General features: G+C 39.6%; 1 protein-coding gene across 2 annotated transcripts in view; it reads left to right on the top strand.

Annotated features, from left to right (window-relative positions):
- Positions 1-12,130, top strand: part of ATP8A2 (ATPase phospholipid transporting 8A2) — a 278,317-nt gene that overhangs the window by 171,404 nt on the left and 94,783 nt on the right. For both annotated transcript variants that reach the window (XM_009102837.4, XM_018908513.3), the window contains 4 exons: positions 112-190; positions 3,863-3,924; positions 4,255-4,311; positions 8,638-8,745. In XM_009102837.4, the coding sequence (XP_009101085.3) occupies positions 112-190; positions 3,863-3,924; positions 4,255-4,311; positions 8,638-8,745 (306 nt within the window). The remainder of the gene's footprint in view (positions 1-111; positions 191-3,862; positions 3,925-4,254; positions 4,312-8,637; positions 8,746-12,130) is intronic.

Here is a 12,130-nt window from a genome sequence, read left to right as displayed (position 1 = left end):
TTCAGGACAAACATTTTCTGACTCTAAACTACACAATGAGGTGTTTGTTAGGAGTTAGAGAGAGGTCAAGAGTTTTGGACTTTACTGATGGCTTGGTTTGTTTTCCCTCAGGTTTTCTGGGGTCACTGCATCAATGCCCTCATCCATTCCATCATTCTTTTCTGGTTTCCACTGAAAGTGCTGGAGCATGGTAAGGGCTTCATTATTTCTTATGTGAGTAACTGATGTTCAGTCTCACAGAACCAGTGTGTTTGCAGAAGGGGGGTCGTGACAAGTCCCAAGAAATAATGCTGCCAGACAGTTCAATAGTCTTTAGCTGCTGAGCTTGGCAGGTTGTCTAGTGCCTTTCAGAAATTATTCTAATCTAACATAATTATTGTTCATATTGTGACTTTAATAGGTGAAAAATGAAACTACTGCTTTGCTAAGAAGTCTTACCCAAATACTGAGTGATGTTTTATGAAGTGCCTTTTTTTTTCTTTTTTTAAGGTAGTGTGTTAAGATCTCAGCATTTGATTGAATAATGTTCTTACAGCAGCTGCCTTAGAACCATTTGCTTTATATCTTGTTGGAACTCCCCCATTCCATAAGGCAGTACTGTGAAAAAGAACTGGCTGGAATGAAAGTAAACAGGATCAAGAGTCAGAGATACTGGGAAAAAGAGACTCTTTGGTGTACAAATTAGGGTTATTACTAAGTCTTGCTTTTCAGGGTAATGCAGCTTTTCAGGGTAATGCAACTACATGGTATTTTAGGGACCAGTAAATCCCACATGGTTCCTACCTAGCTTTCCAGTGGAGCTGTGTGGGTGGGAAAAACCACTGGAAATCTGTTCTTTGATTGTGTTAAGAAATAGTGTTAGATCAAATGAGGAATTTAGGGCTGGTGAAGAGAATATTTATCTAAAATCATTAATTTTTCACAAGTGAAACTCCTTCCTGGAAAACACTGATTTTAAGAAAACCTTCTCGGCTCCAGAATGGATTAACTGGGGAGGAGGTGAAAGAAATAAAAAGGGAGGGAAGATGAATGTTCATGTCAGAGACATGATAGTAAAGATACTTGTGGGGATTAGGTTCATGCTACTCTGCTTGGCTGATTAAAATATCAGTATCATATCCTCAGTGGGAACTTGCATGGCTGATGGACCATATAAAAAAGGGACTTCCCTTTCATCTGTACATGGGCTAAAAGAAGGTTCCATTTTGTGGGAAAGGGGCTTTTATAGTTCATTGGTTTTTGTTTTGATTTGAGGAGATTTGCTGTTCTGTTAAACTGTTTTTATGACAAGCGTTAATCTTGAATAGTTCTTTTTAAAATTCAACTGCAGAAATTTTAGGTTAACATCTGTAGTGTTTATAGTTAAAATTACATAGTCTTCCATAGAGGTTTTTCTAGTTCCTAAATAGATAATGTGCTTTTCATTTCAATAAATAGAATTATAAGACTGAAATACCAGCTCAAAAGCTAACTTTCTGAGTTCCTTTGGAAAAAAACCTGAGCAACTTATTCAGAGAGGAATGAATATTCAATTTTCAAGTTTCTTTGCATTACCAAGTGCAAGAAGGATTTCAGTGCCAGAGACAAAAGTGTGCCATTCCCACTGGGATGGTTCTTAACCTCTTGAGTTCCTTAGGATGTGAAGTACAAGTAGTCCAGGAATGGGCACTTGTATAGCTTCTGAAATGAATGTTCATTGAGCATCCTGCTGTTCTCATTAGCACAAATATCATTCCTTTCAGGACTGTGTAGCCTCCCAAAGTGAAAGGTCATGGAAAACACTGAAAAATAAAGACATTAACTTACTGCATTAAAATATATAACTTTAAAGAGTTGAGACTTACAGGAAAATGTATTCAATTATTTAAATGTTCACTGCGATGTTACACTAGAGCATGGCAGTGTCATGTCAGCTTATTCTAGCAAAACTGATGAGTTTAGGCATGCCTTTTTCTTAATAAACTGAGCCTTTTGGCACCAACAGGGTTCGTTTGGTATGGGAGACTAAGTTCCCCAGTGCTCTTCACCTAGTTCATTGACACCAGGGGAAAGAGTAGGGTGACTGTAAAATCTTGGTGTGTCCCTGAATGATGTGGTAAAAGCCTGAAGCCACTGGGGAGGAGTTGGGCTGAGGAAGATGCCAGTGGCTAGAAGCCATGCCAGTTCCTAACCTAGCTGTCACAGGCTTTAGCTCCAGTTGCAGTGTTAGTCACTCTGCTGATGATTCTTAGTAGTTAATACTGAAAAGAAAGCAGGGATACAGAACTAGCAACTTCTGGGAAATATTCAGAGCCTGTCAGTTCTTTGGAGACAGCCACATGCAGTATGGTAGAAGGAAAACAAAACAGGTAGCTTGGGTTAACTGTACTGGATAAATACATAGGGGTTTTTTAGCTGTAAGCTAGACAGGGTCTTCATCACAGAGGTCAGGGTGTCAGGAACTCTTCTTTACAGGCTTAAAAATTTACTGATCCTGGAGCACGCAACCTTTGTTTAGAATGTCAGATCCAGTTTTCCAAATAAATCTAAGAAAATGTGTCTGCTACTGATGCCTTGAGAGGCTACCTAGAACAGAGGCTAGACAGAGTTAAAGGAATAAAGTAGGTATTTATTAAAAGGCCTTCAAAGGATACACCTTGGGCACTTCAAGGGCACACTTGGCGGGGCTACACCCAAGATGGACAACGGCTCACATGTTTTCACACTTTTATAAGTTTTGGTCCATTCACACACTGGGGTTCATTGTCCAGTTACAGCTTCAGGTTATGAAGTCCCATCCTCCCAGATTGCTCTCCTCAATTTACTGCTGTTTATACTTTTTGGGCCTGAAGCTGCAATGGTGTGTTTGTTTCTTGGGCTGGAAAAAGATTGTTTTGTCTAACTAAACTGTGAGGAGAACTTGCTAACACTTTTTATGAAGTTCAGAGTTATATACTAATGCAGGACGGAATCTGGATAATATGAAAGCTAAAACTTAAGGCATCATCATGGTAGAACTACTCACTGTGCTAGGCAGTATGTGTTTAGGAATGAATCCAAGGTTTTATCTTAAGCCTTTTTGTCCCTGCTGTTCATGTGTTTCCCTAGCAGTTGTCTTAAAACATGTGAAAATAGCAATACTTATCATGCTTGAGTAATGCTTGAAAACTCCTGTGAGTACAAGTTCAATTGGCATTCATGTGGTGGTTGAATGTGTTTTCATGGTGTTCCAGTTTGATTCAGCAAGGGCTGAGAGACTAAATGACATTTGAAGTATTGCCAAGCTTGACACTTCCAAATGATAGATTAACATGTATGTACTCACCCTTGTGCACAGCTGATAGAGAACGGGTGGCCAGAAAAGGAATGTTGCTCAGTTATGGAACTAACCTCCAGTGAGATATTGTACATGTTTATGTGTGTCCCTTACAAATTAAACTGTCCATGCTCTAAGCTCAGCTCTCTTTCACCACAGGTCAGCTGGTGTTCTACTGCTTTTTCATCACAGGCATGCAAATAATAATTATTGTTAGAGGTGACAGTTGGTACAGGACAGATAGCAACAGGAAAAGTGGCAGTGACATACCTAAGCTCTTACAGGCAACTTATGTGTTAGGGTCGGGTGAACACTGCCCCTTTGCTAGGCCAGCTTCTGGCAACTGGAGCTATGGATGGATGGATGCTCTATCCAAGCACTGTGTCTGAGGCCCAGCTGAGCACAACTTCTGTATCACCATTACCTCACAGTTTCTAGGAGTGCTTTTCGATGTTCAGAAAGGAAAGGTTGGGACCAGTTTTTTTCTCCTGAAAATCTCCTTGTTCTTTTGTCCATTCTGTTGATAAACTGATAACAAAGATGATTTTCTTTATTTTCTTCTTTCAGATGCAGTATTCACAAATGGACAGGGAGTTGACTATTTATTTGTTGGAAACATAGTTTACACTGTAAGTTTGTGTATCCTAGCAATTTCTTGAATGGTAGAATTTCTTTCCAGTGTTTTTTTCACCACAAGAAAACGGTGTAAGCCTGAAGAAAGTATGTGAGTTTAAAAAAAAAAAATCAACCTGATGCTGTGTGAATGATTTTCCCTCTTCCTTTAATTTTTTTTTTCCCAGACATGCACTAACAATAGTTCCTGCTCTGTCAGTCCTTCGTCCCCCTGCCAAGTTCCTGGGTTGCTGCCTCAATGGTAGTAGCTTTTTAGGTATAAAGGGGAGATAGGGATTTGAGAGTTTAAGTAATGAAGTTGTCTTCTTTCTTCTTTTTCCTTGCAGTATGTTGTAGTCACTGTTTGTCTGAAAGCTGGCTTGGAAACAACTGCATGGACTAGAGTAAGTACTTTCCAGTACCTTTTATTTTATTAGCACACCTTCCTCCCTAATTAGTATTGATACAGATAAGAAGTACTAAAAATCATTTGGGACTTCAGAGTTTTAATTGGGTCTTCATGTGAGGATACCCTGCTAAGCTCCCTAAGTACAGAATGTGAGAGGAATGAACGCGTAGATCACACGATATCTGTGATGAAAAAGGGCAGCCTGATGGAAGTGGGAAGAGTGCACTAAGAGTGTATTGTCAACATCTCTACTTAAAAATGAGGAAAATTTTGCATGAAATCAACATACTACTGTAATTGCTTAAGAAAAGGCATCAAGAAAATTATCCTTTGTGCTCTGTAGCTCCTTCACAATTAATGCAATAGGGAATGAAAGGTGTCTGCCCACAGATATACAACTGGCCTTTGAAAACATCTTTGAACCGGGTAAAAAGAACTAGTGGTGACTCCACATTGGTTGAGTTGTTTTGTTTTTTTGGTTTTTCCTTTTGAAACTTAGTGTACTAAGGATGTTAATTGAATAGTTATGTTGGTTCCTTGATTTGAGTTATTGGCTTGAAATGGGCAAGTGCTCTGTTTCTGGTAGGCGATAGAATCCAGCCGTGAGCTCCAAAGAGTGTGAGGGACAGGGAGGGGAGGGGTCCTCTGTTGATGAACCTTCAACACCTTTCCCCCTTCCTTTCCCCTAGCCCCTCTGAAACACTAATTTTTTTAATTTTGGTGGAGTCTCTTTTTCTCCACACCAGTAAGATACTTTATGGGAATCCAGTTTTCATGTCATACAAAGAAACTCTGCCCTCAAGACTAAGATGTTTTGAGGACACATATTCTTATTCTAACAGTTTCTTCAAGGGTTTGGCTTAGGTCTTGTTAACCTCATTGCTTCTGTTAGTTGTAAAATGTTTTATTTCATTCCTCCCAGAGGAATTGTGAAGATCAATGAGCTGACATCTGTTCTGAATTTTGAAGATGAAATGCTATCTATATGGGTTATTTATTGCTAGGGAGATGTTAATATTTTCTGCCCCATTCTCTCATATGAAAATAAAATCTGAGTGTGTTTTACTGTTGCTTATGCATCAGTTCTGTGTTGTGTATCAACATTTTAAAATGCAAAAATCCTTAAATTAATCCCTTGTGCACCAGAAAAGCATATAACCAAGTCAGCATTGAATGCATGTGAGCTTGTTTAGATCCTGTTTTGTTGTCAACTGTTTGATGGTTTTTCTTCTCTCCTCTTCCCTGGATAGGTAATGGGTGTCTTTTCAATCACTTGGGGATAGTCATGAGCCCCTAATTTCTAAACTTCTTTTTTAAAAGATACCATAATGTTTAGCAGATATTGGAGTTCTATAACTCTGACATTTTACAGACAAATTATTGTTATTCACACAACAGTTGTGTTTAGAATAAACTCTTTTTTACAAATACTTCTAAATCCTGTCCCATTGCTTGGCACAGTGACTCTCATGATCTCGAAATCTGATGTTGGTTATAGTTTCAGCTGTGAGTGAATAAACACACAGAGAATCTTTAGGTTACTTGAAGAGTATTAAATTTACAACACTGAGTTAAGCCTCTTCTCCATCATCAAGCAGATTGGTTACAGGCAGTTTTTTCTAGAGAGTGAGATGGACACTGCCACTTGGGAGAACAAGTTTCAGCAGAAAGCTTTAAATAAATAACACAGTCGAAGTGTTTGGGAGCCTGGTATATCCAGTAGGTAGTGTGGAAAGAAAGGCTCTGATAAAAGTGGCAACATAATGCATAATAAAATCCACACATCGAAGTTGAGTGGAGTAGCTTCATGTTACGTGTGGCCTATGTGGAACACTGCAGTAGGCTTTTTCCCAAACACACAGAGCTTTTTTCATCACTGCTTTACCACACTGCAGGAACTGTTTCAGATAAGCAGGGTACATGGGAGAGCCACACACTCTGTCTAGTTTTTATGCAAGAATCTTGATTTCTTCTTTTCTGTCATTCATTTAACACATCTGATGGGCTCACTTCTGGTTTTGCACGTCAAGTCTCCAGAGGTAAATGCAGATGGTAGTGGAGAATCAACAGTGCAAAGGTTTGTGGGGTGACTGTGTAAGGAACATTTTCAAGCAGGCCAAGGAGGGCTCTTCCAGAACACAGGAGCTCTTTTAAAGGCAAAGAACCAGTCTGGGCAGATATAAGGCTGAGATAATGAGATGATTGGGACAACCATGAGAAGAAGGTAAAGGCAACATAAAATGAGCAAAGTCTGCTCAGCTGAAAAGGGTGAAGATCTGCAAAAGTTGAAAAGTGTCCTAGCAGCAGAATGGAAAGAAAAACTTGAATGAGACAAAAAAAATTATGTAATTTCACCAGCATAAATACACTTCCTACTAAATAAGTCTGTGTCTGAGATTGGGTTCTCTGCTTGCTTTTATTTTTACTGGTTTTAGTCATAAAGTACAGGAGCTAGAGAAGCACCAGTCCAAGCTATCCTGAGCCTTCTGTCCACTTGTCTGAGAGGAAGGCTGTGGCTCAAGAGAAGGTATCAGATCCTTTTCAGAAAGCAGTGAGGGTGCTGTTCTGCCATTGCATGGGGCTGACTTTTCTTAAGGGTGAGTTCTTGCAGCAGCCTTGCAGTACTTGATCTTTGGGGAGCTGAGCATTACAGTTGCTCACTAGGGCAGGGCTTCTAGTCAGAATCTTGATGTGAATTGTGCTCAGTTTTCACAAGAGTAAGTAGACTGAAAGGATAAAATCCCTCTTGTCTTCCAAGTGTTTAAAAAAAATCCTTCAGTTTCTTACTTTTCTTCACATTAAAACTGAATTGAGCATGTATTTTGGAGGTTTCTGTTTGTTATGTGGGACTTTGGGGCGTGGCTTTTTTAGTTAATTTGTGTCTTGTTTGTTTTACATAAGGAGTTGTTTATTTACTGAGGTCAGATCTCCTGGGTCAAACAGAATAAATAGCAAAGTTTGAAAACAAATCTTCCTGCCCACTTTGTCTCTCCAGGAAGGGGCCTATCCCATGTCTTGCTTATTATTAGCCCAGCAACTTTCAGGGTTGCACAAAATTGCAGCTTTCTGAGAGTGCCTAGAAGAGTGTTCTTTCCATTGCCTCTGACATTTTGTATGAATGCTTCTACTGTAAGGTAGTCTCTAGCTGATCCCAACTATCTGCCAGTCTGCACTGGTGCTGCAGGCTCCGTGCTTGTTTGTTTTCACTGCCTGTGCTGGAGAAAGCTGTCCTCTCTGATGATGTCCAGCAGTTGCAGATTAGGAGCAATCTGCTTCTTCCAGAAGTTTCTATTTATCTCACAGCAAGCAGAGCACAATACTCAGACACTTCTTTGGTTCTCAGACATGCTGTTCAAAAAGTCAACAGACACAGTCATCCAGTAGGAAGTATAAAGCCGAGAGCTGAACAAACATGCTGTGTCCACCAGCACCCAGTATGTGAATTCATTCCCATGTTCCTGAACTCATATGTAATTAGTAATTAAGATTTATGCAGGTACTTCTCTGAATTGCAGCCAAAGTCATCAGCCACAGGAGTTGTTGGCATCCAGAAAAGTTGGAGCCAATAATGAGCTCAGTTGCTTGTTACACTGAAATTACTGGTTCCATCCACTGTGGTGTAAAAGTAAAACAACTTAAATCATCTGAGTAGAAAAACAGTTTGGGTGTGTAGGAAAAATTACTTTAATGTCACTGAGAAAAAGTTGTGCTGGATGTGCTCTTGGTCATTTAATAGTTCTTTATTTTCTCTTAGTGAGTCTACAGACTAAAGAACCAGTAAAGATGTAAACTGCATTTTGCATGTCTGTAAATCAGTTAGAACAACTTTAAAAGAAAAAAAAAAAGCAAAATTGATCAGTAGATGTTGATTGTGGTAGTGTACTACACAACTCTGAATCTTCCTCCAGAGAAGGTAAGTGATGTGTATGGCTTGTATGTGTACGCTGCCATAGGGGATTTGAACTTTACCTGCGCTTTTGAAAATTCCTACCTTGATTTACGTGTTGAATCTGGAATGTGCATGACAGGATACAGGAACTAGATGGGAGAAATTATGGTTCCAAGGAAAATCTGATGAATTTTTGGAGATCCAGATAAGACAGATTGTCTGAGAAGAGTATCTGTCTGCTCTGCTATGAGGCACAGATTAGAGAGAAGTGGTTTGTGCTGTTTGAACAACCTGTGCTACTGGGCCAAAACCAAGAGCAGTAGACAGGTCTGAGTGAGACCAACAGAGACCTGAACAGGGAAACACTTCTGGGCTGGGTGGATGGAGGAAGTGCCGTGTGTTGACTCTGCTTCTCTCCCTGTTCCTTGGCAGTTCAGTCACCTGGCCGTCTGGGGAAGCATGCTGCTCTGGCTCGTGTTCTTCGGGGTGTACTCGGCCATCTGGCCCACGTTCCCCATCGCGCCCGACATGCTGGGGCAGGTCAGTACCAACGCCTGGCTCTGGGGACAGCGGCCCAGCCCGGCGCCCTGCTGTCCCAGCGCTGCTGCCTCCCGCTTCCTCAGCGCTCTCATGGTGCCAGCAAAGCACTGCTGCTCTTGTCAGAGTGCTTGGACTTGATTTTTACCTTTTCTGAATCCCTGTATTCATTTAGCTTCATCTCCTCCTGAGAAGAGCTCTCTTTGTCCCCCAAACTGACATCATCCATGATTACATGCACTGTGGGTACTGCATGTACCCCAATTCCCAATTCGCTGTGATGGCAGTGGGATTGGCTCTTTTGTTAGTATTTAGTCCTGGCAAGATTTTGTGTGTTTGACAAAATGTCATATTTGGTTTGGGATTTCGGTTTGTTCTTTTCCATATGTTTTGTTTCGTATTGTTGCTTTTTACCTTCATTCATTCTAAATAAACAGAATTTCCTTGAGAATAGAATGAGATGGTCAGAAGCAGGAGGAGAGCTGCTACATTGCTGATTATGGTATTGGAGGAATTCTGGATTTGTTCCTTCCATGTCAGCTGAGCTCCAGGTGGTAGAATTTTCCCTTCAGTGTCATTAATTCAACCACTGGTGAGATGGAATAGCAGGCCTGTCAAAATCACTCAAGAGACTCGTGCATATTTAAAATAGGGGGATAGCAATTAACAGTCTTAACAACTATGGATTTCGTAATGGTATGGTAAAAAGTTATTTTGTAGACATGGAACTGCTTTCAGATTTACTGCTTTCAGACTTGAATGCAAAGATGTGATACAGAAAGAAGAAAAGCTATCTATCTAATAATTTCAAGAAATTATATTCTATAGATTGCTACTTATGTACTAGAAAATTATAATAAAAAAGTCAAGCGTTGGCAAGCCAATTAGATTTTTTGAGATTGCTCCCACGTTTGTATACAACAAGAGCAGTTAGGCATGATTTTGTTGCTGTTGTGGCTTAATACATATTTATTATTATGCTCTAAAACGCTGAGGATAATGGAGGCTATGATACATTTCCATGGACAGATTTTTACAGTGGAGACTGACAGCTGACAGGCTGGGATGAGCAGGTGAGTGACTGACAGACAAAGCCTCAGTACTCTGGTACTATTTCATGGTGATCTTGGCATGTTTCACAGCACACACAGCATCAATAGCTCTAACTCACATTTTCATATATCGGGCAGGAATTTGACTTCAGTATCCTGCAGAATCAGAACAGCTTGTCCTCCACAGCAGACTTTGATGCTGCCATTAACAAGTCAGCCTTCTAAAATGTAGACAATATGGTGAAATGTTGCTTCACACACAAGGGGCCAAACTATGGGCTTTAGTTTGCTGTTGCCTTTCTTGTATTCCCAAAAGTGACTCTTATTTTTTATTGCAACTTAAGCAAAATTCATGTTGTGCTGGTCATCAAAGTTTGCTGCAGCATATAAAACCACAGGTCTTGGAACAAAACCTTCATATTACTAAGGCTTTGGTTTTTCTTGACTATGTTTTTAGAAAGTGTTTGTATTTAACCTTTGGTTTTATGCTCTGATTTTCTGACATGCGAAGTGGTATTAATATCTTGCTAAAATGAAAATAATCTGTTCTCCATTTTTGTTTTTTTAATGGAGAACACGTTTACCTTGGCTGGTAGAACATCCAGTCCAATACTTGTAGAGCTGTGTACCTGGATCAATAATTATAAATCTAAAATGTTAAGGATAGGTGATCATTCTAGAGAGATGATTTTTGAATTCAAGCAGTCAGAAATAAGCTGTTTTATGGCTTTCAGTGTGTGCTAGAGGGGATCACTATCATTCTACCAGTTTTCTTGTATTTTTGAGAGAAGGAGCAGCTGTTGAAAAATGTGGGGGGGTTTTTTTGGTGGTTTTTTTTTTCCACATTTATTATTTTGTAAAATCAAGGAAAGCTCCCAAGGTGAAGGGAGCTTGTTTACCACTCGCATTAACTCCCGCAGAGTCTCTTGAGTAATCGGTTGCTGTCATGAAACCAGCTCATGGTGAAATGAGCTGGGACTGTGTTAGGCTCTAGTCAGTAAAATGAGTTGCCTTGCTGCCTAGACTTTACCATTTCTTTTCTCTTGGTGTATTCTTTTGTTCATTTATAAAAATAAGGTGTCGTAAAAGCATTGCTCTTGTTTCAGATCTTGCTATTGTGTTTATTTTCAAATAAACTGAACTCCAGGATATTTTAGATCCTCATACTATGCAAATCTAATCGCATTTGAAGGAAGCTGATTTTAGCTGGAATAGTCATTAATATTTGTGCCAGCCAGCACTTTTTGCCATCAGTAGAAGGCACAGGAGGTAAAAAACATTTTCTTCTGTTGTTTCACCAAGTGTTGGCACAAAGCCTAGCAGACTTCAAATATGTGATGCTTTGTTTCTGCTGGGGTTTGTTAAACTGTTTGCACTAAGTATTTCTTTCTCTTGCCCATAATATCTCGAGCATTTTCACAGGGATATAATACCATTTTTCCTCCTTGGGGGCAAAGGAAAGCGACTTACTTATTCTCTTTTGTCAGAGTCAACAAATTTCTTCTGTTTCCATTCCAATATTAATAATGGAATACATGTGACATATTAAGACAAAGCCATGATTAAAATCTCAATAGTCTTTAATAGAAATCTTCCAATAGTATGCATCTAGTACTTTGGGAAAATCTCTTTCTGTTTTGGGGGAACCTTTTCAGACACACAATTTCTCTTCAATAGTATCAGAAATAATAATGTAAGAATAATGTAAGAAAACTCTCTGGTAGCTTTCTTGGCTTTCCTGAATTTCTGTATATTTTCAAGTGATTTTTTAAAATATATTTACAAGAACAGTGACACTGAGAATAGTTGGTGCCTCTTTTTTCGTCTTGCCAAAGACAAAAAATCACAAAAGCCAAGATGCTTTAATGGGAACTGATTACTTTTGAATGGTCACTTCCAGATGACAGTATTTTGTACAGTATATGAGTCCTCTCCCACCTTTTGGGTAGTTATGACTTACCAGCACAGATTTTTGAAAACAAGTAGATGTTTGTGTTTTTAAAAAGAGCCATCTAGTTTGATACTCATTAACTGGAAGAAGTGGTACAGAAATGTGCCACTCTGAGGATGTGAGCTCCTATTTAATTATCATGTCCCTGAACTTACAGGGCTTGTAGCTTATATCCCAGTGGTATTTGGTGATGAGCACAATAGCCACAGTCCTGCCCTCATGCTGTCTTAGGTATTTTGTTTGTTTGCCTGGGGATGGAGATTTGATGCCCTGGAGGGAAGAGTGCATGCTAACATTTGTGCTTCTTTCTTCTATGAGTCATACTTTTGGTGTAAGAAATGTGCTGCTAATGCTCTGTCCTTGTATTGATTTCTTCACTGGAATT

The sequence above is a fragment of the Serinus canaria genome, chromosome 1, assembly GCF_022539315.1.
Source record: "Serinus canaria isolate serCan28SL12 chromosome 1, serCan2020, whole genome shotgun sequence".
NCBI lineage: Eukaryota > Metazoa > Chordata > Aves > Passeriformes > Fringillidae > Serinus > Serinus canaria.
Note: the sequence above shows the minus strand (reverse complement) of the source record. Positions and strands in the feature narration are given on the sequence as shown.